The 26160-nt window shown below is 40.9% G+C and overlaps 1 protein-coding gene across 1 annotated transcript in view; it reads right to left on the reverse strand.

The window, feature by feature from the left end:
- Positions 1-555: 555 nt before the first annotated feature.
- Positions 556-26160, reverse strand: part of LOC311059155 (uncharacterized protein) — a 30940-nt gene continuing 5335 nt past the window's right edge. The window contains exons 2-16 of the mRNA XM_084076839.1: positions 21675-21751; positions 19374-19454; positions 18897-18956; positions 17551-17763; positions 12814-12930; positions 11142-11187; positions 10579-10669; positions 9292-9433; positions 8321-8425; positions 6768-6861; positions 5755-5788; positions 5026-5103; positions 4529-4631; positions 2535-2659; positions 556-698 (exon numbers count right to left, since the gene is read on the reverse strand). Of these exons, the coding sequence (XP_083932965.1) occupies positions 563-698; positions 2535-2659; positions 4529-4631; positions 5026-5103; positions 5755-5788; positions 6768-6861; positions 8321-8425; positions 9292-9433; positions 10579-10669; positions 11142-11187; positions 12814-12930; positions 17551-17763; positions 18897-18956; positions 19374-19454; positions 21675-21751 (1502 nt within the window). The 3' untranslated portion in view covers positions 556-562. The remainder of the gene's footprint in view (positions 699-2534; positions 2660-4528; positions 4632-5025; positions 5104-5754; positions 5789-6767; positions 6862-8320; positions 8426-9291; positions 9434-10578; positions 10670-11141; positions 11188-12813; positions 12931-17550; positions 17764-18896; positions 18957-19373; positions 19455-21674; positions 21752-26160) is intronic.

The raw sequence follows: 26160 nt of genomic DNA on the forward strand, positions 1-26160 counted from the left end.
ACTGTGACAATATCAACTGGCACAAATCCATAAGTGATGCTCGTTTCAAGGGAAGTTAGCAAATTCCTTTTTGAAACGCGTAGATGCACCAACATGTGCTTGAGTCATAGTTTATTATATACAGGTCTGTATAGTTTATTATATACAGGTCTGTATAGTTTATTATATACAGGTCTGTATAGTTTATTATATACAGGTCTGTATAGTTTATTATATACAGGTCTGTATAGTTTATTATATACAGGTCTGGTCCCCAGGATAAATCACCAAGAAGTTTTGGCCTGGAAAATAAATACCCAACTCTTTCCATGTGGAAGGCCAGGAACCTTTAACCCTTTCAACAGAATTAAGGTCCAGGTCAGTTTCATGTCCTCAGTAGGAGAGAGGTTGAGGCTGAGGTTTACTTTGTATCCCTTAGAGCCTGAGTGTTTGATGTGGTCCGTGTTTGACTTGGTCCATTATTGCCAAAAGAATCTGGTTCTGGTCCATTCAGTACCTCTTCTCTTGGCCCCAGTCTCCTTTGAACCCTTGCAGTATAAAGGAAGGAGGAAACGGAGCCTCCTCAAGGCTGCCAGGGTTTCCGGTCCTTTCCTTTCTGGTCAGGAATGTGTTTGTAGCGACACTTGTCCCCAAAATGGCAGCCAGTGGTTCTCCAGAAGTAACACTCGTCTCCGTTCACCGGGCCGCGCCGTCTGGGTCTGAGCACAAAGGAGCGTTACTAACTACCTTCCCTGACGTTACCAGAGCCTTTTAGCATTTAAAACACAACTATGACGTTACCAGAGCAGCCTTTTATCATTTAAAACATTACCAGAGCAGCCTTTTAGCATTTAAAACACAACTATGACGTTACCAGAGCAGCCTTTTATCATTTAAAACACAACTATGACGTTACCAGAGCCTTTTAGCATTTAAAACATTACCAGAGCCTTTTATCATTTAAAACACAACTATGACGTTACCAGAGCCTTTTATCATTTAAAACATTACCAGAGCCTTTTAGCATTTAAAACACATCTATGACGTTACCAGAGCAGCCTTTTATCATTTAAAACATTACCAGAGCCTTTTAGCATTTAAAACACATCTATGACGTTACCAGAGCAGCCTTTTATCATTTAAAACATTACCAGAGCCTTTTAGCATTTAAAACACATCTATGACGTTACCAGAGCAGCCTTTTATCATTTAAAACACATCTATGACGTTACCAGAGCCTTTTATCATTTAAAACATTACCAGAGCCTTTTAGCATTTAAAACACTTCCCTACTATTACCAGAGCAGCCTTTTATCATTTAAAACATTACCAGAGCCTTTTAGCATTTAAAACACTTCCCTACTATTACCAGAGCAGCCTTTTATCATTTAAAACACATCTATGACGTTACCAGAGCCTTTTATCATTTAAAACACATCTATGACGTTACCAGAGCCTTTTATCATTTAAAACACATCTCCAAAGTAAGAAGCTTCATGGAGCTCATGCCAAGTTAACACACCTGGAAGCTAAAACTCTGTTTAATAGTCTTAACCCAAGGTTAAACCTACAGTTGACATCACACCTCATTTTAACTTCAAACGGAGGTGATTTATTTGGAATCTTTTGTGATAATAAATTGAAGGAGACAACGGGGTGGCTGTCTCATTCTCCTAGTAGGCTACTGCTGCAGCCTGGTGGCCACAGAGAGGTACTGCTGCAGCCTGGTGGCCACAGAGAGGTACTGCTGCAGCCTGGTGGCCACAGAGAGAAACTTGTCATGTTTTGTTTCCACAGCTCTCTCAACTGGCAGATTTGATAAAAATCAGAGATTCCTGGTCATATTTGGCTAAGGTGTAGTCTGTCTGCCAATGACGAGAATTAAATGACATGATTTAGTGTTTTCAGCTGTTGGCTGGCCTATAGACAGGTTTCCTGTTAGTAAACATTGAGAGGAATATGACCGCGCAGCTGCGGGGGGAAGCCTATGGGTGCGTTTGGAAATTACGCACCGGAGCACACTCGGCTATTAGTTTGTATTGGCCAGTGCGCTCACTGCCGCTCAGGGCTGTATTTTCGAACGCGCCTTCCACCCCCAGGCATGCGCAGATTGCGCATTCTGCTCTGTGATGACGTCGCTCGGAAACCCGTCTATTGGTCACTGTTAGTCTCTCTGTGAAGCAGAGCAGCAGCGGGTCACGTGATTGCATTCATTTCCTTGTTATTCGATTTGGGAGAATGGCTTTTTCTCTGAGTCGTTGCTTCTTGGTGAAAACAGCCTCCAATCAACCGCCCACAACTATGGAACGGATGATCGCGGCGGCTCGCTCCCCCCCCCCCCCCCCCCCCCCCGATTCTACGAGACTCGGACACGTCTTTTATAGCGATCGGGGGGATGGATCATATTGAATATTCTATGAATTTTCACAGGTTAGTGAAAGCACTCCAAAATTCCTGGCAGTGGCAAATGATGTTTTATTTCTGTCAGTTAAAGAGTTAAGAGCAAAATGGCCACTGCGTTGGAGAGAGAGAGAGAGAGAGAGAGAGTTACTTACCCAACAGCTGCTCCTACAGTCTGCTGTGTGATGGGCAGGGTGGTCTTCAGCGGGATGGGGATCACCCTCTGGGTACGACGGTCTGGATAACGCACCACCAGCCGTGTGTTCTCAATACTATAACCCTGTTAATATAAACACAAAGTTACAACACAATACTATAACCCTGTTAATATAAACACAAAGTTACAACACAATACTATAACCCTGTTGGTAGAAACACAGGTTACAACCACAAGTCAACTCTACAGCAGTGTTGATTTTGTCGACTAAAACTATGACCAAAAATATTTGTCGACCTTTTTCCTTTTTTTTTACTAAATAAAAACTAAGCTATGATGACTGTCTAAAACTAAGACTAAATATATTGGCAATGTTGTCAACAAATAAAAACTAGACTAAAATGTTAGTGAGGGATCTAGTGGAGAAGAGATCCAGTAGAACTAAAAGACAAGACATTTTATGTTTGGTTGCACTCTGAAAATAGCTCACAAGTTCACAACAGAAAAAAATATTTTTTTTATGACAAAGACCGGAAAAAATAAATCTCTCCGGACATCCTGAGCGGTTGATAATGACACGGCAGTTCATTCATTATCACCACAAAATATTATTACTCTGTGGTCTGCTCGGCAGTCAGACAGAGACCGCGGTCACAAGTTACATATATAAAGTTGTGTATTTAACAGTCAGTCACACACAAGTTGTATCATTACGAGTTATATATGTAGAATATGTCACAGATACTAGGCTACTACAAGGGCACTTGTGAGTAAAGTTGGCAAGTTGCCCTACAGTTTAACAACAGTGCAGGTTGAAGATGAAATATCCAACACAGATGCGTAAATACTAATAACAGCTATAGGCTACTGCAACTACTATGGCATCGAGGTGAAACACAACGTTAACCATAATCGTGGACCTATGTTTAACTCTATGAGGTGGACACTTTAATAAAATTGAATTGAATTGAATTGAATTGACATGTTAAGACGTTACCACTTTGAACTGAATAGCTCTACGAGGAGACGACAAGATTCTCACAACTCATCAACTTTCCCACGGCTGTCCCAACTAGACCCAGGGATGGCATCCACTGTCTAACTATTCAGTATGACCTCCTGTGAATAGTGGTCTATAGTTTATTGCCCTAGCAGGTCAGCCGAGACACATTATTTAGCCCCAATTTTGTGCAGTGCCCTTTGATTAGAAAATGCGTTCAAACGCAATTGATTATTGAGAAACCATTACGCACGCAGCATGCGCAAATGGTAATGTAGGTAATTCATGTATTTGTGTAAGATGACCCTGCTATATAAAATGTGTATATTAGGATGGTTCATGTTCAAATAGCTCAATCCAAAATATAATGCTGTAGGCCTAATTGTTAGGCTGTATTTACGCACCTGCTTGTCATTAATGCATAAAAATAATTATGACCGGTATTTTTATCAGATGTCCGATAAATTTGAATCCTTCCGGACATTGGGACCGGCAGATTAAACCCCTGAGTAGGATACGACAGCAGTGACAACACAGAGATGTGTGTGGGGAGGAATTAATTGGCATAACGAGGAAAAGGGGTACAAACGAGGAAAAGGGGTACAAAAGAATTGGCAACTCTAAATTTAAGAAGAAGGAGAAACAAAACAAGATATAACTAGACAAAAACTAAAACATTTCAGATGACTAAAATATGAAACCCTGATGGAATTTTATTCAAAGAAATATGACTAAATCAGAATCAGAATTTGCTGTCAAAATCAACACTGCTCTCTCAGCCTTTTTAACCACTTAACCGCACTTCACTACAGTCCCACAGGGCTCTAGACTCGGCCCGCTCCTTTTTTCCCCTTCTACACCAAATGTTCTTGAATGTTCACCGAACATAGCCGATCTACAAACTCCTATCTGATACGATTTGTACCTCTGGGACCCCCTAATCTACACTGTAGACCCCACGATGATGAGAACCACTGCAGTAAAGGACTCACATTAAGTTTGTCCATAGCGTGGGCCGCCATGTTGGCGTTCTTGAAGTTGACAAAGGCACAGAAGCGCTCGTGCAGAACCCGGATGCTCTCTATCTCCCCATACCTGACAAACAAACAAACAAATACAAAGATAATCCAATGACAATCAATGAGTTCAATGAGTCTGTTCAGATGGAGAAAGGTCAAAGTGCAGCTGGATTCTAAGAAAGCGTTGATTTGGACTCATGGCAACAATCCATGATCTTCTTAGAGATGATTCTATTGATTACTTTTTTGATTAATCAAATAATCGAGAAGCACTTTCTATATATATTTATTTTCTTTTATATGTTTGTTTATATGATCTACAAGTAAGAAATGTTATGAACAAAAAACAAGGCTTTGCCTATTACGACATGCTCAAAATAGGGATCAATTATTTATTAAGACAATTTAATAAAATGATTTAGTATAATGGATAACTGCTGCTCCTAGTAGACATGAACAAACAGTCGTACATTTTAAAAAGGTCCCATAGATGCTTCTCAGTCAGTTCTGTCGTCACGTTCCCCACCCACAGAGACGGACATGGACTTCTGATGGAGAGAGAGAGAGAGAGAGAGAGAGAGAGAGAGAGAGAGAGAGAGAGAGAGAGAGAGAGAACAGGAAAAGATAAAAAAAAACATTTCACATCTCTAATGATGTCATCAGTTCTTCAAAGCATTGGTTCTCAAAGTGGGGTCCGGGGACCCCCAGGGGTACTTGAGGGAGTTCCAGGGGGTCCCGAGCTAAATGATGGATAGTTAGGAACCAAATGGACCCTTATGGGTCTGTAACTCTGAGGGTGTACAAATGGAACCAAATGGACCCTAACGGGTCCATTTGGTTCCATTTGTACACCCTCAGAGTTAAATTAACATCGATTTTACAATATGAATTGGGGTCTCAGAGATAGAGATGCCATTAAATGAGGGTCTGTAGCCCTAATGCATGTCAGACTGGGGGTCCTTGAAATTAAAATGCTTGAAAATCACTGCTAGAGCCGTAAAAAAATCTTCTCTTATGGGGGTCCCTCGCTTATCTTTTCAAATGGGGGTCCGTGGGCTAATAAGTGTCAATTTGGGGGTCCTTGACATGAAAAAGTTTGAGAACCACTGTTCTAAAGAACAGAAGAGCAGACATAAAGGTCAGTGAGGTCACTATGCTTGGTTTTACCAGACAAACATAAAAGGTAAGTGGTCACATACCCAGCCTGACCCATGAACGAGTCCTGGGACCCACCTGCAAAGAGACGATGGGAAGACACACACACACTATGAGCTTGTAGATCTGCTATTTTTGAATATCCAAATATGAAATAATGGTTAAAGCAGTTACACAGATGCGTTCGAATGGGTTTGAATGGGTTAAGCCCTGCTTTACAATTCCTTCTACAAAAGATCATCCAATAGCAGTGAAAACAGCTGATCTGAACGCGTTGTGTTGAGACACATTGTGACCTGGAAAATGTGTGTAGATCTTCACATATGCCCAAAACAGGGACGTTAGGGTTAACGTGGTTACCTAGATACACGTCCTGTGCACACATGACATCACACAGGAGACAGATCAGAAGAGCAATCACACCAAAGACTCCCCGCACACAGGAAGGATGAATCTCTCCAAATTCAAAAGGTTTTTAAACTAGCATTTGAAGAAGCAATTCAGCCTTGTTGTGTGAAGTGAATTTTTGCTTTAATTGACACACACACACACACACACACACACACACACACACACACACACACACACACACACACACACACACACACACACAACACATTGTGACCTGGAAGATGTGTGTAAATCTTCACATTTGCCCAAAACAGGGAGGTTAGGGTTAATGTGGTTACGTTAGACACACGTCCTGTTCCTGCCCTACATGGTTCAACTAGACTTTGAACAAGAAATTCAGCCTTGTTGTGTGAAGTGAATTTTTGTTTAAGTGCCACACACACACACACACACACACACACACACACACACACACACACACACACGAGCGCACACGCACACAATTTAATTCCTTACTTCTCACTGTGATTTATTTCATGTTAAATCTATGACATTACTGCTCTCCAGTGTTAAAAAGAGGAACTGCAGGTCCTCCTGACCTGCTAAGTGTGAGTGTGTGTGTGTGTGTGTGTGTGTGTGTGTGTGTGTGTGTGTGTGTGTGTGTGTGTGTGTGTGTGTGTGTGTGTGTGTGTGTGTGTGTGCTTACCCCTGGCAGTCTCTGGGTAGTGAGCTAGGACAGCCTGTACGGTGGTGAATTTCTCCAACAGGACAACACTCTGCATCTCCTCAAAGCCAAACTCCTGCAGACACAAGGACACATTATGTTGGGTTAGGACATAAGGACACATTATGTTGGGTTAGGACATAAGGACACATTATGTTGGGTTAGGGTTAGGACATAAGGACACATTATGTTGGGTTAGGGTTAGGACATAAGGACACATTATGTTGGGTTAGGACATAAGGACACATTATGTTGGGTTAGGGTTAGGACATAAGGACACATTATGTTGGGTTAGGGTTAGGACATAAGGACACATTATGTTGGGTTAGGACATAAGGACACATTATGTTGGGTTAGGGTTAGGACACATTATGTTGGGTTAGGACATAAGGACACATTATGTTGGGTTAGGGTTAGGACATAAGGACACATTATGTTGGGTTAGGACATAAGGACACATTATGTTGGGTTAGGGTTAGGACATAAGGACACATTATGTTGGGTTAGGACATAAGGACACATTATGTTGGGTTAGGGTTAGGACATAAGGACACATTATGTTGGGTTAGGACATAAGGACACATTATGTTGGGTTAGGACATAAGGACACATTATGTTGGGTTAGGACATAAGGACACATTATGTTGGGTTAGGACATAAGGACACATTATGTTGGGTTAGGACATAAGGACACATTATGTTGGGTTAGGACATAAGGACACATTATGTTGGGTTAGGACATAAGGACACATTATGTTGGGTTAGGACATAAGGACACATTATGTTGGGTTAGGACATAAGGACACATTATGTTGGGTTAGGGTTAGGACATAAGGACACATTATGTTGGGTTAGGACATAAGGACACATTATGTTGGGTTATTATTATTATTATTATTATTACAGTCATTTAGCAGACGCTTTTATCCAAAGTGTGGATAGAGTAGGTTTAGGGTTAAAAATGAAAACCACGTGGAAACAAAATCTATCTTATCGTTAATGTCTAACAATGATCTATGAAAATGTCTTTGTGTTTATTTCTGTTTGTTATCTTATGATGTACATCTCCTCTAGCCTCCATCTCAAGGCTTTTATTTTCCTTCACGTTTTGCTCATAAATAAGAGCCTGGACCACAGTGGACCAGCCTGTTGACGTTCCTGGCATAGGAAGTGTTTCATTTCCCCAACCAATCAGAGTGCAGTGGGCGTCGCTCCAAATGTTGTGATGTCAGGGCTCTCAATGCTGCACATTGGGGTCGGAGGAGGGGCATGGGGCGGGGCGGGGCTGACAGACAGATCGGTGAACCAATGGGATCTGGCAGAATTTTTCTCCGGAGATTTTGAACCCGCCCCTCTAGACCAGATATCAGACGCGGTAGAGCAGCTTACATCTTCTCTAATAGAACATTTAGGTTCCTCTCTTTTCTTTATTTGGGTTTTTGTTTTACACAAAATATACTTACTCATACTCAAAGAATGTGGAACATAATGATCATGCACACCTTACAGGGAAAAGAAAAGAAGCATGTTTTTACCATTAGCTGCAGCACTTTGCAATTGAAGAGATCATTGACGGCTTCCTCACAGTCCTTGTCCAGCTTCAGCGTCTGCTCCATGGCCTTCTCTGCCTCGCTGTATCTCTACCAACACAACGCACAATGATGGTCAGACCTTCATATATATCATCACATGCCCAGCCTTTATTTGCCCTGGGGGGTGAGGGGAGTGATAAAAGCCTTTATTTGCCCTGGGGGGTGAGGGGAGTGATAAAAGCCTTTATATGCCCTGGGGGGGGAAGGGAGTGATAAAAGGACAGAGCGTGATAACTGATATAACGGTTATAAGCTGAGCACACTATGGCATCCCTGGGCAGACGGTGTCGTAGCCCTCATGTTGAATAACCTCTCAGGCAATGATGAATGCCCAAGTGATGAGCATCACAGATAAAGCCATATGATGGTCGTTCCTTTGTGGCAGTAGCCGTCAAACTCCACATCCTAACCCTGTTTTTTCATCAATGACTCCAGCCTGACTCATTCACACACAGACTACTGAGATGTACTCCTCTGATGCCTGTTAACTCATTCACTTCCCGATTCTACCGGACACCCTGTGTACTGAGCCCATCTCAGTGAGGAAGGAGGTCACAGAGAATATTGCAGGATTTTTCTAAAGTACAGTAAAATCGTTGTTTTCCGTGGCAAGGGAACTGTAGACGATGTTTTAACTCTGGCAGTCAATGAGTTAAGGATAATAAACATTTCATTGTTGACTTTAAGGGTGTGTTCACACCGTCCGTCTGCCCGTTATGAAAACGAAAATAAAAAGATGTGGATGGATGGGCCAGCAACCTTGAGAAGCAACTAATCACGTCATATGCACATAAAAAAAAAAAAAAAAGACAAATGTTTTAAAGTGGTCCACTGGAGCAGTGTGTCAGACTAGTAAAGTTGGAATTCCCTTTCATTGCATATTGCCATGTTATATTATGTGCCATGATGCCCACCTTCATGCCCATGAGAGCACTGCCCTTGCGGAAGTGTCCTTTGGCCCAGTCTGGGAACAGCTGGATGGAGCGTTCTGCGTCGCCCAGGGCCTGAGGGTACAGATCCAGACAGCTGTAGCAGTACGAGCGGTTCCCGAAAAACCTAGTTGGTGAAGACACACACAAAGACAAAGTCACACGCCTGTTCTAGCCAGTGGTGGACAAAGGACTCAAACTTTTTACTTAAAGGGATAGTAGGGAAGTTCAGAACTAAACAAACACCGCCACTCCAGCAGTTCTTTTCCCCGACCACCAGGGGGTGACGCAGGAGGGAGTTCCATAGAGCAAGGGTACATTTCAAGGAACCGTGCCCCAAACAGGTTGCTTTATTGGGATACAATATGCGGAAATGCCTGCCCTGCTGGTTCTCTGAATTTTTTTTTTAAAATAGGCTCTTTCATGATAAATTGACCACATATATGAAGTTAAACAACTACATTCTATCCACACGCTATCTTAAAAGTAAATTCGGTGCCTCAAAAACGAAGTTTGAGAGCGTTTTAAAACCGAAAGTAAAACGTTCATACGGGCACGGACGCGCACGGACGCGCACATGCGTGCGTTAATTTACGTCCCGGACATAAACATATAACACATAAACATTAGAGAAAATACGGATTTCAGAAAGAGGGCTGTGTTTCAATGAAGGAAAACACCCCAGCATCATTATATAGTGGCTGATAGAGGGGAGAAAATGCTAAATATATATATATAAATATTTTTTAAATTTAGGCTTAATGTTCCCTACAATCCCTTTAAGTAAAAGTATCAATACTGCAATATAGAAATACTCTGTTACAAGTAGAAGTCCGGAATTCAAAATGTACTTGAGTAAAAGTACAAAAGTATTGGTATCAAAATGTACTTAAAGTACCAAAAGTAAAAGTACTCATTATGCAGAATGTCCAATTTCACATTTTCAAATGTATGAAAATATTTTGAAAATAGCAGATCTACAAGCTCACAATGTGTGAGCTTGTAGATCTGCTATTTTCGAATGGCCGAAATGTATATAGGGCTGAAGTGGTTAATGTATGTTTTGTAATAATTATCTAAATCTACTAAGTTACTAAAGTTTTAAAACGCTGGCACTGGATGTACCCTGTTTTTAAAAACCTCTGGCACTTCATGTGTTAAGTACAGTACTTGAGTAAATGTACTTAGTTACTTTCCACCACTGGCTCTAGCTGCCCATGTGACCTGTGTGTGTTTGTCATAATCATGTCATGACCCCCCAGGTTGACCTACCTGTAATCTTTGGGGTCATATTTGATGGCCTCTGTAAACATGCTGGCTGCCTGGGAGTACTGTCCCTCCTGAACCAGCTTGATCCCTTTTTCTGCACCACAAAAAACACAAAAACATTTCAGCTCAATGTATGCTCCGTCGTTCACTTGTCGACAGAACCGATCTACAAACAGAACAAATCTACAAACAGAACAAATCTACAAACAGAACAAATCTACAAACACACTTATGGATTTGGTGTTGTTGTCGCTGCGATGAAGTAAATATTAAGCATAAAGCCTGATTTAATCAATTCTCCAGTTCTAGGCAACATAGAAGGGGGGGGGACTTTTTCTCTTATTTCCACACAACAGCTCTAAGGTATATTTTTATGACATGGTTCAATGTTGAAAATGAGTGGTATTCCCCTTTAACTTAGTCAGGTTGTCCATGGGGCTCAGGTCTCTTCTTCTTACTGTATGTTTGTATAAAGAGGAGTTTAAGACTGTAATCAATCATTCCTCAACACTTTGTTTCAATTTTAATAAATGACTTATTGTCTGGTAGTTTGTGTGATTCCTCACCTGTCAATGAGGCACTTCTCTTACTCACAGTGTCTGATCCATTCATCTGGAACAGAATAGTGACCATTATTATTATCAGCTCATTATTCACAGCCACACTGCCTTTGATAAATGACTTCTTTCTCTATTATCCCGCCTTGCCCCAGACTGCTTCTACAGACCTATTTTACTAAAAAACAATTACCTAACTCCTGTCTCAGTGATAAATTGAGTAATGACAAATGCACAATGACAAATGCACAATGACAAATGAACAATGACTACATAGTTCAAAAACTGTACAAATGTTAACAGTGCTCTGCATATCCAGCACATCCTGCGTTTTGTTTTGTTTTGTTTTTCCTGGGCAGCAGATGTCTTCTTTTTCCTAGTAGCAGAGGACATACACACTTGACGTCTTTCCATGACTCAAGCAGTTCATCAGCCTTAGGTAATGCCATGTGTAAAGGGCCATGCTATACTGTACAACCAGTGGTGGAAAATGTACTCACATTTGTTACGGTTAAGTGAAAGTATCAATACTGTAATGTAAAAATACTCTGTTACAAGTAAAAGTCCGGAATTCAAAATGTACTTGAGTAAAAGTACAAAGTATTGGTATCAAAATGTACTTAAAGTACTAAAAGTAGAAAGTACTCATTATGCAGGATGTCCCATTTCAAGTCTTCAAATGTATAAAAAATCTTTTGAAAATAGCCGATCTACAAGCTCACAATGCGTCGCGTTGTGAGCTTGTAGATCTGCTATTTCCAAATGGCCATGGCGTTTTGTTTTTGTTTAGTTTTTCTGGGCAAACTTGACGTCAAGCAGAGTTCATTGGCCTTAGGTAATGCAACGCGTTAAGGGGCCTGTTAAGTCATACTGTACGACTGAGATAAAAGTAGGCCAAACGAAGACAAGAATTCCAACAAGCATTTTTGGTGCCTCCACAGAGCAGAGTCCATCTTTGCTCGTGTTAGACTTCGCCCCCTGATAGAGAGCAGCTAACAACAAGAGGACATGATTCAGCCTGAGGGATCACTCTCAGCTCAGTCAGGCCATCACTTCAAAATGCCTCTAGTTACAAAAGATCCTTTGTCCTTCAGAGTGATCAACCCCCTGAACAGAAAATGTGATATTTGGGTTTTTTCCCCTCAGTGTATTCATTTGTAATTGTACTGTTATTGTAGACAATTTTCTGGCAATGATTGACCATACAAAAATGTTTCTTCTGTCCCACTGTGCTGCCACTGGCTCCAGATTTGTTTAATATCTGTGTTATTTTACATACATTTATTGTATCCTTATGTTTTCTATTTACCTACAATGAGTCTGTAAGGATAAATCCCTCTTGTGGCTGTTTTTGGTAATTTGATCATAACTGAAGTAGTAACAGGTGTGACAGTGCAATCACAGTAGTTAAATAGCAGGTGTGATACTTTCCACAACCACAAGAAACAGTCACACTGCTTCAGCCACACAGTTTTGTTACCTCCTGCCTACACACTATTTTCTGTGTTAAACTATTGTCTTTTTACGGATGTAAATCTGACATTCTTCAAGTAAAGCACAAGAAAAGTTACGCCTTGTCCTCTTTTTTGGAGATGTGGATTTCTCGTTATCTGTCTAGTACTGTACAGATCCATGGTATAAGGGCAGAATACCCACAATATTAGATCAACATGTATTTCACCTCTCCTCTCCTGGCCTCGTTCTCCTTGTTCTCTTTGGACCGGCGGTTTGAGCCTTTGGGTTTGATATGGCTAGCAGCGTTAGCAAAGAAGGCACTGCTTATGTCCCACTCTGGTTCCTGTGGGGAGACGGAAGAAAATCCACTTTAAACCTGACCTCCTTCTTTGGAAATGTCTTTTTGAATGAATGTTATAGGGTCTATCCTTCTCTGGAAGTCAAAGCAGCGAAGAGCGCCCTCTAGCATAATCACTGAAAACACCATGATGACGTAGATTTACATCCATGGCATTCAAGCGTTGGATTTGAGATGATCTACGTCAGGGGTGATGCAACTTTGATGATGGAGAGGGCCAATATGTTTCACACTCACTCCAGAGGGACACTATATTTTCACACTCACTCCAGAGGGACACTATATTTACACACTCACTCCAGAGGAACACTATATTTACACACTCACTCCAGAGGAACACTATATTTCACACTCACTCCAGAGGAACACTATATTTACACACTCACTCCAGAGGAACACTATATTACACACTCACTCCAGAGGGACACTATATTTACACACTCACTCCAGAGGAACACTATATTTACACACTCACTCCAGAGGGCCACTATATTTACACACTCACTCCAGAGGGACACTATATTTACACACTCACTCCAGAGGGACACTATATTTACACACTTACTCCAGAGGGACACTATATTTACACAGTCACTCCAGAGGGACACTATATTTACACACTCACTCCAGAGGGACACTATATTTACACACTCACTCCAGAGGGACACTATGTTTCACAGTCACTCCAGAGGGACACTATGTTTCACAGTCACTCCAGAGGGACACTATATTTACACACTCACTCCAGAGGAACACTATATTACACACTCACTCCAGAGGGACACTATATTTACACACTTACTCCAGAGGGACACTATATTTACACACTCACTCCAGAGGGACACTATATTTACACACTTACTCCAGAGGGACACTATATTTACACACTCACTCCAGAGGGACACTATATTTACACACTTACTCCAGAGGGACACTATATTTACACACTTACTCCAGAGGAACACTATATTTACACACTCACTCCAGAGGGACACTATATTTACACACTTACTCCAGAGGGACACTATATTTACACACTTACTCCAGAGGAACACTATATTTACACACTCACTCCAGAGGAACACTATATTACACACTCACTCCAGAGGGACACTATATTTACACACTTACTCCAGAGGGACACTATATTTACACACTTACTCCAGAGGAACACTATATTTACACACTCACTCCAGAGGGACACTATATTTACACACTTACTCCAGAGGGACACTATATTTACACACTCACTCCAGAGGGACACTATATTTACACACTCACTCCAAAGGGACACTATATTTACACACTCACTCCAGAGGGACACTATGTTTCACAGTCACTCCAGAGGGACACTATATTTACACACTCACTCCAGAGGGACACTATATTTACACACTCACTCCAGAGGGACACTATGTTTCACAGTCACTCCAGAGGGACACTATGTTTCACAGTCACTCCAGAGGGACACTATATTTACACACTCACTCCAGAGGAACACTATATTACACACTCACTCCAGAGGGACACTATATTTACACACTTACTCCAGAGGGACACTATATTTACACACTCACTCCAGAGGGACACTATATTTACACACTTACTCCAGAGGGACACTATATTTACACACTCACTCCAGAGGGACACTATATTTACACACTTACTCCAGAGGGACACTATATTTACACACTTACTCCAGAGGAACACTATATTTACACACTCACTCCAGAGGGACACTATATTTACACACTCACTCCAGAGGGACACTATATTTACACACTCACTCCAGAGGGACACTATATTTACACACTCACTCCAGAGGGACACTATATTTACACACTCACTCCAGAGGGACACTATATTTACACACTCACTCCAGAGGAACACTATATTTACACACTCACTCCAGAGGGACACTATATTTACACACTCACTCCAGAGGGACACTATATTTACACACTCACTCCAGAGGAACACTATATTTCACACTCACTCCAGAGGGACACTATATTTACACAGTCACTCCAGAGGGACACTATATTTACACAGTCACTCCAGAGGGACACTATATTTACACACTCACTCCAGAGGGACACTATATTTACACACTCACTCCAGAGGGACACTATATTTACACACTCACTCCAGAGGGACACTATATTTACACACTCACTCCAGAGGAACACTATATTTACACACTCACTCCAGAGGGACACTATATTTACACACTCACTCCAGAGGGACACTATATTTACACACTCACTCCAGAGGGACACTATATTTACACACTCACTCCAGAGGAACACTATATTTACACACTCACTCCAGAGGGACACTATATTTACACACTCACTCCAGAGGGACACTATATTTACACACTCACTCCAGAGGGACACTATATTTACACACTCACTCCAGAGGGACACTATATTTACACACTCACTCCAGAGGAACACTATATTTACACACTCACTCCAGAGGGACACTATATTTACACACTCACTCCAGAGGGACACTATATTTACACACTCACTCCAGAGGAACACTATATTTCACACTCACTCCAGAGGGACACTATATTTACACAGTCACTCCAGAGGGACACTATATTTACACACTCACTCCAGAGGGACACTATATTTACACAGTCACTCCAGAGGGACACTATATTTACACAGTCACTCCAGAGGGACACTATATTTACACAGTCACTCCAGAGGAACACTATATTTCACACTCACTCCAGAGGGACACTATATTTACACAGTCACTCCAGAGGGACACTATATTTACACACTCACTCCAGAGGGACACTATATTTACACACTCACTCCAGAGGGACACTATATTTACACAGTCACTCCAGAGGGACACTATATTTACACAGTCACTCCAGAGGGACACTATATTTACACAGTCACTCCAGAGGGACACTATATTTACACAGTCACTCCAGAGGGACACTATATTTACACACTCACTCCAGAGGGACACTATATTTACACAGTCACTCCAGAGGGACACTATATTTATACACTCACTCCAGAGGGACACTATATTAACACACTCACTCCAGAGGAACACTATATTAACACAGTCACTCCAGAGGGACACTATATTTACACACTCACTCCAGAGGGACACTATATTTACACACTCACTCCAGAGGGACACTATATTTACACACTCACTCCAGAGGGACACTATATTTACACACTCACTCCAGAGGGACACTATATTTACACACTCACTCCAGAGGGACACTATATTTACACACTCACTCCAGAGGGACACTATATTTACACACTCACTCCAGAGGGACACTATATTAACACACTCACTCCAGAGGGCCACTATATTTACACACTCACTCCAGAGGGACACTATATTTACACACTCACTCCAGAGGGCCACTATATTTACACACTCACTCCAGAGGGACACTATATTTACACACTCACTCCAGAGGGACACTATATTTACACACTTACTCCAGAGGGACACTATATTTACACACTCACTCCAGAGGGACACTATATTTACACACTCACTCCAGAGGGCCACTATATTTACACACTCACTCCAGAGGGACACTATATTTACACACTCACTCCAGAGGGACACTATATTTACACACTCACTCCAGAGGGACACTATATTTACACACTCACTCCAGAGGGACACTATATTTACACACTCACTCCAGAGGGACACTATATTTACACACTCACTCCAGAGGGACACTATATTTACACACTCACTCCAGAGGAACACTATATTTACACACTCACTCCAGAGGGACACATTGCATATACTGTTGGGCAGACACCTCTTATCTCTGTATTTGAACTTTTTTTCATAAATGAATGCCGTACTTCTCCATTCTATGTCACACAAAATAGAAAAAATAGCAAATCTACAAACTCAAAACGCGCCGCGTCGCGTTTTGAGCTTGTAGATCTACTGCTTTTTAATTGGAATCCTAATTTTTTTTTAGCTATTTTTAATTGGAATCCTGAAAAGTAACATTTAATTTCAAATGCATTTAGTTATACTTATGTTAACTTTATGAACTTAAATACAAATACATTGGACATAAAAAAGACAATAGAATGTTAATACTAGTCATTAAGCTACTAATAATATAAAGCGGGTCATGTTTGAATGTTTAGAATCGTAACAGCTGAGATCAATAATATATCAGTGTTATGATATTAACCTGTGGGCCACATTAAGTGAAGGTGTGGCCCCCGGGCAGCCAGTTGCCAATGTATGATCTACGTCATTGGCAGTCAATAGGGCTGTGAATCCTCTATCTCACTATTCCATTCCATTCAGATTCTTGGGGTCGTGATTCCGATTTTTCCAGATGTTTTCAAAACAAACGATTCTCAATTCAAAAACGTTTTTTTCCCCCGATTCAAAATGTAATTATGCAAGAATACTGAAAAAAATAAAATACAATAAAATACAAAATTAAACTAAAAAAAACGATTTTTTTGGAAAGTGAGAATGGATTCTGAATCGTCCAACATGAGAATGGTGATTAAAGTTTTATTCCCACACCCCTAGAAGAGGACACACAGACATACAGTACAGTACCTCTTCAGTGGGTCGTCTGGCTTGGGTCTTCTGGGGTCCTCTGGTAGCTGGAGGAGCGTTGGCTGGAGCAGGGACACATTTCATGGCCGGTCGCTCCACTTTTTGGACGTCTTTCACCGGTTCTACAGCAGATTCTGCCTCAGAGTCACTCCCATCCAGACCAGAGTCTGCACCGACATCTTCATCATCCTCACTATCATCATCATCGTCCTCCTGTTGTGCAGCAGGCCAGACATTATGAGTAGAACCAGAGGACAGGCCCATGTAGAGACAAGACATTATGAGTAGAGCCAGAGAACCATGTAAAGACAAGACATTATGAGTAGAACCAGAGGACAGACAAGACATTATGAGTAGAACCAGAGGACAGTGCTGTGGGGTAGCATTGGGCTAACAGTATATGAATGACTTAACGTATTTATACTGTGTAACCACTTAAGCCATTATTTTATACTTTGGCTATTCAAAAATAGCAGATCTACAAGCTCATGGCTCCAGCTCATCTATGAGCTTGTAAAAAGATTCTATTTTTTGAAAAATCGTGGAAAATGTGTGCAAATCTTTGAATATATATATTTCTTAAAGCGAACATTTGTAACTCAAATCTTTGCTTCTGCTGGGGGTCCCTGGAACAACATATTTTGAGATGGGGGTCCGTGGCCAAATGCATATCATTTTCGGAGGTCCTTGACATGAAAAAAGAACCACTGATGTATATCAACATAAGATAATATTATAGGATTTAGAAGACATTTGTAGAATCCCCCAGAAGCAAAGATTTGAGTTACAAATGTTCGCTTTAAAAAAAAAAACGTATATTCAAAGATTTGCCAGAATTTTTTTTTAGCAGATTTACAAGCTCATAGCACGGCACTCTGTCCCGCGCTATGAGCATGTATATCTGCCATTTTTGAATTGTCAAATACATCTTAAAATTACACAGATGCGTTTTGTGATGCATTTTGTGGGTTAAAATCCCACACTTTAAAAGTGATAGCACAATATGTCTGGACAAAACGGAAATGTGAATTATGTCTGTATGTCTGGGAAAGTACATCTCACAGGTTTTCTGTGAACTTCCTTAATTTGACAGTTGGTCCAGTTTAAAAGGGGAAGAAGCCACGGAGAAACACACAGGACATCATTGTAGATCATCATTTTCAACATTGTTAAAAGAAAAGCTTTGAAAATAAGCATATTTTCAACATCTCAAATGATGTTTTTACACACACACACACACACACACGCACACACACACACACACACACACACACACACAGGTTTATAGACAGATAGACATGCAGATATAATCCCCAAAAGGCCATGTTCTGTTATTATTGAATTACCTGATCAGCATTCCCACTGGGTTTAACCTGCTCCTTCTTCTTCTTACGCGCCCGACGCCGCTGTACACACACACACACACACACACACACACACACACACACACACACACACACACACACACACACACACACACACACACACACACACACACACACACACACACACACACACACACACACACACACACACACACACACACACACATAAAAATGTAACATAACTGCTTGGACCACATACATTATATTCTTTACCTCTGTGTGAACTTGATTCCCTGATATGATATGATATGCAAATTGTGAAGGCTGTAAAAGTCACAAGCGTGTGTGTGTGTGTGTGTGTGTGTGTGTGTGTGTGTGTGTGTGTGTGTGTGTGTGTGTGTGTGTGTATATATATATACACAGTATGTGTATGTATGTATGTATGTGTGTGTGTGTATGTGTGCATGTGTGTGTATGTGTGCGTGTGCGTGTGTGTACCTTTCTCTTAGCTCTGCGCCGCTCCGCTCGCCGTTTCACTTTCTCCTCCTCGCTCAAACCCTCCTCCCCATTCAGTGTGTCCTACACACACACACACACACACACACACACACACACACACACACACACACACACACACACACACACACACACACACACACACACACACACACACACACACACACACACACACACACACACACAGTCAACATTTAAACATTTTATATTGTATATTGTCAGTGCAGTATAACAGGTCCTACACTAATATGGTAAAACTGTAATTCATTCATATCGTGGTGGTTTCCTGCAGTGTTCATTTCGTCGACTAAAACTATGACGAAAAATGTTGGTCGACCTTTTTCACTGACGAAAACTACATAAAAACTAAATATAAACTAAATATAAACTAAGCTAAGATGACTAAAACTAAGACTAAATACATTGACAATATCGTCAACAAATAAAAACTAGACTAAAATGTTAGTGAGGGATCTAGTGGAGAAGAGATCCAGTAGAACTAAAAGACAAGTCATTTTACGTTTGGTTGCACCCGGGTGTTGCGCTCTGAACATAGCAGATCTACAAGCTCACAGTGAGCTTGTAGATCTGCTATTTTCAGCATGCAACCAAGTGTAAAATCAGCCATTACGACCCCATCAAGTCACCGCCAAAATCAACACTATTTAGTAGAGGTGTAACGATATAGTAACTGCATCGGAAAACCGTTTTGAATTTTCAACGATCTACTATATCGATATGCAAACAGCTAAATATCGTATCGTTTGACTTTGTATCGTATCGAATCGTTCTGCAATGCAAATAATCAATTTTATCAATACTAAGAAAAAAAGGGAAAGAGGGATCCAGTATCCAGGTATTTATTTTTCACACAGAATTTTGGGGTAAATAAATAGTTACTATATCGATTTTAAATCATTGAATCAAATCGTATGGTTCTAAATTAACCTGTCCTGTATCGTTCATGTATCGTATCGACTAAATCACTGAATGGAAACGTATCGTATGGTTCTAAATGAACCTGTATCGTTCATATATCGTATCGACAACCAAGTATCGTGATACGTATCGAATCGTTGTTAAAACTTATCGTTACACCCCTACTATTTACCTGTGTGACAGAGTGTTTACCTGTGACAGAGTGTTTACCTGTGACAGAGTGTTTACCTGTGTGACAGAGTGTGACAGAGTGTGACAGAGTGTTTACCTGTGACAGAGTGTTTACCTGTGTGACAGAGTGTTTACCTGTGTGACAGAGTGTTTACCTGTGAGTGTTTACCTGTGACAGAGTGTTACCTGTGACAGAGTGTTACCTGTGACAGAGTGTTTACCTGTGACAGAGTGTTTACCTGTGACAGAGTGTGACAGAGTGTGACAGAGTGTGACAGAGTGTGACAGAGTGTGACAGAGTGTTTACCTGTGACAGAGTGTTTACCTGTGACAGAGTGTTTACCTGTGACAGAGTGTGACAGAGTGTGACAGAGTGTTTACCTGTGACAGAGTGTTTACCTGTGTGACAGAGTGTTTACCTGTGACAGAGTGTTTACCTGTGACAGAGTGTTTACCTGTGTGACAGAGTGTGACAGAGTGTGACAGAGTGTTTACCTGTGACAGAGTGTTTACCTGTGTGACAGAGTGTGACAGAGTGTTTACCTGTGACAGAGTGTTTACCTGTGACAGAGTGTTTACCTGTGTGACAGAGTGTGACAGAGTGTTTACCTGTGACAGAGTGTTTACCTGTGACAGAGTGTTTACCTGTGTGACAGAGTGTGACAGAGTGTGACAGAGTGTTTACCTGTGACAGAGTGTTTACCTGTGTGACAGAGTGTGACAGAGTGTTTACCTGTGACAGAGTGTTTACCTGTGACAGAGTGTTTACCTGTGTGACAGAGTGTGACAGAGTGTGACAGAGTGTTTACCTGTGACAGAGTGTTTACCTGTGTGACAGAGTGTGACAGAGTGTTTACCTGTGACAGAGTGTGACAGAGTGTTTACCTGTGACAGAGTGTGACAGAGTGTTTACCTGTGTGACAGAGTGTGACAGAGTGTTTACCTGTGACAGAGTGTGACAGAGTGTTTACCTGTGACACAGTGTGACAGAGTGTGACAGAGTGTTTACCTGTGACAGAGTGTTTACCTGTGTGACAGAGTGTGACAGAGTGTGACAGAGTGTGACAGAGTGTGACAGAGTGTTTACCTGTGACAGAGTGTTTACCTGTGTGACAGAGTGTGACAGAGTGTTTACCTGTGACAGAGTGTGACAGAGTGTGACAGAGTGTTTACCTGTGACAGAGTGGCCTCATGTAGGACGGGTTCATGGGTAGCAGCGCCGCAGTCCATCTCCTGTTGGACAGGGGGGGCTGTTGGAGAAAACACACACCACGACACATCAAAGTGTGAGTGCACAAATGCAACAAAATGGACCATGTGGTTAAATTTGTCCACCATCAATCATTTAGCTAGGGGGCCCTGGAACCCCCGTCAAGGACCACTGAGGCTCCCAGGCCCAGTCCTTTGTTCTTCTAGCAGTGGTTTTAAACCTTTTTCATATCAAGGTCCATTATTTATTCTGCATTTGAGCCACAGAAACAAATTAAGTAATGCAGATGTTTAACAACAATTTACCTCTTGAGAGAGTAAAATGAAACCACATTTGGTTTCATTTTACACTATCAAGAGCTAAAGATCTATAAGGGTCCATTTGGTTACCAACTCTCCCATCATTTAGCTGGGGACCACCTGGAACCCCCTCAAGGACCACTGGTGGTCCCAGGACCACTGGTTGAGAACCACTGTAAAAAAAATACAGAACAGTCTGAAATCCCAGCGAGGTCACAGGTCAGAAGCTCTATGCACAAGGGCTGAGCAATACATTTAAAGTCAGAAATCACCATTTTATGTTTAAGAATGACGCTCTGCCATTGTGAAACTTGGCACTTCATTCAAACATTTAATTTGGTCAGCTGTCAGCGGTCAGCATTACACAAGGCTTATTGACCAGAACATTGTACAACCATCTCACCCTCACAGAGAACACAATAAACCAACCACAAGGGAACATTACAAATACCATTATGACCAAAACATGTGGGACTGATAAACATAGAGAGTGACACAAAGACTTTAAGAAGAGAAAATATCCCTCAAATATCATCATTATCAATGATTGTAATTATCAATAACCATGGTTACAGTGTTAAGCTAAATAATTGTGGTCATGGTTTTAGCCCTGCTGTGAACCCTGTGTCATTTGTTCAAACATGTATGATTTCAAGAACGCTTACATTCATTAATACATTAAGACCGGGAACGCACCTGTGTATCATTTTTAGATTTCTTTGGCTATTCAAAAATAGCAGATCTACAAGCTCATAGCACGGCGCCGAGTGCCACGCTATGAGCTTGTTTTTTTATTCGTGAAAATGTTTTGCTTCTAGGGGGTTCCTGGAACAAAATATTTTGAGATGGGGGTCCACGGCCAAATACATATTATTTTGGGTGGGCTTTGACATGAAAAAGCAACATTTATTTCCAAAAAACTGATTTAGAAGACATTTGTAGAATCCCCCAGAAGCAAAGATTTGAGTTACAAATATTCGCTTTAAAAAATATGTATATTCAAAGATTTGCACAAATGTTGCCGCTATGAGCTTGTATATCTGCTATTTTAGAATAGCCAAAGAAATCTAGAAATGACACAGATGCATTCCCGGTCTTAATATATTGAAGACAGAAAGCAAATGAGAACTTCACACACAGCTTGACCCATACATGTGAAAAGCTGTATCCTAAGCATTCTTAATCTTAACCACTTAAAGGTTCATGGCATGAAGTGGCTAAGAATGCTAAGTACATACAGTAGGGTTTAAGTCTTCAACTCTATACTTAGTTAACCAGAATACCCCAGGGCTTAGTCTCTCCAGACAGACAACAATTCCACAATCTTATTCACCGGTTTCTTGGCTGTGTGTTTTCCACTTCCTGTCGGATTTCATTGGATATCATTAGTCATCTGACCGGTTTCATTGGATTTCATTGGATCAAAAGACAGGAAGTGGAACACAGTGAAAAGCCTAGGAAACAGGTGGATATAAATAAATATAAATAGGGTAATGAGACAGTGATAGGGTAATGAGACAGTGATAGGGTACATGTGATCCGTGATAGAGCAGGCAACTCCTCTTCTGCCTCTATCTATACCGCAAAAACCTTTCAGTGGTCGCCAGCAGAATCAGGAAATCACAAAGGAACCGTATCTTCCTACAAAAGAGAGAGGTTCAGCGTGAGCTGAAAGTAGGCTACAGCTTAAGAACAGGCTGTTCCATTCAACACACTCAGACCAGTAACATCAACCTCAGAAAAGTCTAACTCTGCGGCGTTGTGAGCTTGTAGATCTGATATTTTCACAATATTTATCTGGGGGGTCCCCAGCTCAAATTTTGGGGGGGTTGCGGCTGGAATAGGTTGAGAAGGACTGCCCAAGCGTACATATTCTGGGGTTGAACATTTGCCGAAAATAGACGATCTACTAGAGGTGCTACTCACCATTCAATTCCATAATCTAAAATGATGCGATTGTGCTTGACTGGACATGATGTGATATTGCACTTTTGAAATGCATAACAGCACTTTACTAAGACTATGCTGGATTGCACAATGGCACTTTACCTACCATACCTACTGACGTGCTGTGTTGGTAGCTTTTTTCTAGATGGATTGCACGTCAATACATATTGGGTTTTTTAAATGTTTGTTTATGCTGTTTTTATGGTTGTATGCTGTTTTAGTCTGGGTCTTTTATGGTTTTAGATAGGCTTGATGTTGTATGTTTTATGTTACACTGCTAGTGACTGAGGGGGAACGATATTTCATTCTTGTATGTATGTACATGGAGAGAGTGACAAATAAAGATTCATTCATTCATTCATTCATTACGATTCACCAGGTAACGATTCAATTCCATTACGATTAACAATGTAATAATTCGATTCAATTCAACGATTCATCGCGATGCATCACACTTTTCTATATTACTACACAACATGGCAACTTTTTCATCAGTCAATACAAGCAGTCATATCTACTGAACAACATATACATCTGGCTGCTGCTCTGTGCAATTAGCAATATGCAAAATATTAATAATAATAAATTAACTACAACCTGAGAGGACAGAAAATACAGAATACAGAAACAAATGTAAGGGATATTTTCTAGATGAACAATAAACTTCATTATATAAAAGTGTGCTTCATCTGAAGGAGGTGATTTACAGTAAAGCTCTCCAGGCCTAGCCTACGTCTATGAGCAGATGACAAACTTCAAACGGCGGGTAAAGAAACACAGACAGGAAATATTACCAATAGACTGTTTATGATGGCAAAGACCACGTCTATTCATATGTTTCTATTGAATCACAAAGTGTCATAAGCTCTTACAGTTGAATGGTAAAATCTAAATGATCCATGATAATTGGGTGGGGCCAGGAAAACATGATGTCATGAGTTCCTTGCAAAAAGCCCCAGATCTGATCTGAACAACACAAACGCACAAAGAACACAAACTACTTAAGTTTGGGGTCAGACCAACTCCAGCTCTATGCCACTCTTTGGTCAAAGGGGGGGGGGGGGGGGGGATGTTTACTCTGCTGATTTTTCCACTGCCCTAGGCCTGACTCTCTCAGATCTGAACTAGGCTACATCCAGTGGTGGTAAAAGTACTCAAATGATTTACTTAAGTAAAAGTATCAATACTGTAATGTAGAAATACTCTGTTACAAGTAAAAGTCCGGAATTCAAAATGTACTTCAGTAAAAGTACAAAAGTATTGGTATCAACATTTACTTAAAAGTACTCATTATGCAGAATGTCCAAAGTTTTCTAACATAAAATGTATACAAATGTTTTGAAAATAGCCGATCTATAAGCTCACAATGCGACGCATTGTGAGCTTATAGATCGGCTATTTTCAAATGGCTGAAATGCATATAGGGCTGAAGTGGTTACTGTATGTTCTGCAATAATCATCGTAGTGGAGTAAAAGTACAATATTTGCCTCTGAGATGTAGTGGGGTAGAAGTCAAAGTACTGAAAACTGGAAATACTCCAATAAAGTAAATACCTTGAATTTGTACTTAAGTACAGTACTTGAGTAAATGTACTTAATGTTACTTTACACCACTGGCTATATCAGAACACACCGTGTCTTTTCTCAAGCAATTTCAGCGTCTGAATATGGACATAAAAAACAATCAGCGTTCTCTGGACTGGAAGGGTGTGGTTAGTAGCTGGGATCCAGAACACAGCAGTTGACTTAAGCTCCCTCATGGGATGGAGAGGGAAGAGCCAAACACTGCACCAGCATACAGTCAAATCCTTAGTGTACATGTATCCTTATGTGTCCTTAGTGTACATGTGTCCTTATGTGTCCTTAGTGTACATGTGTCCTTAGTGACTTAAGCTCCCTCATGGGATGGAGAGAGAAGAGCCAAACACTGCACCAGCACACAGTCAAATCCTGACGTTTTCCTGATCCAGACGCATCTCTTGTCATTTTACATTTCTTTGGCAATTTTCGAAAAATCTTGAAAATGTGTGCAAATCTCTGAATATATATTTTTTAAAGCAAACATTTTTAACTCAAATCTTTTCTTCTGGGGGATTCTACAAATGTCTTCTAAATCCTAACAGTTTTTTGAAGAAACCTATGTCACTATATATTATGTGGTTCTCAAACTTTTTCATGTCAAGGACCCCCAAGATGATACGTA

The sequence above is a fragment of the Gymnoscopelus microlampas genome (assembly GCF_963454915.1).
Source record: "Gymnoscopelus microlampas genome assembly, chromosome: 13".
Taxonomy (NCBI): domain Eukaryota; kingdom Metazoa; phylum Chordata; class Actinopteri; order Myctophiformes; family Myctophidae; genus Gymnoscopelus; species Gymnoscopelus microlampas.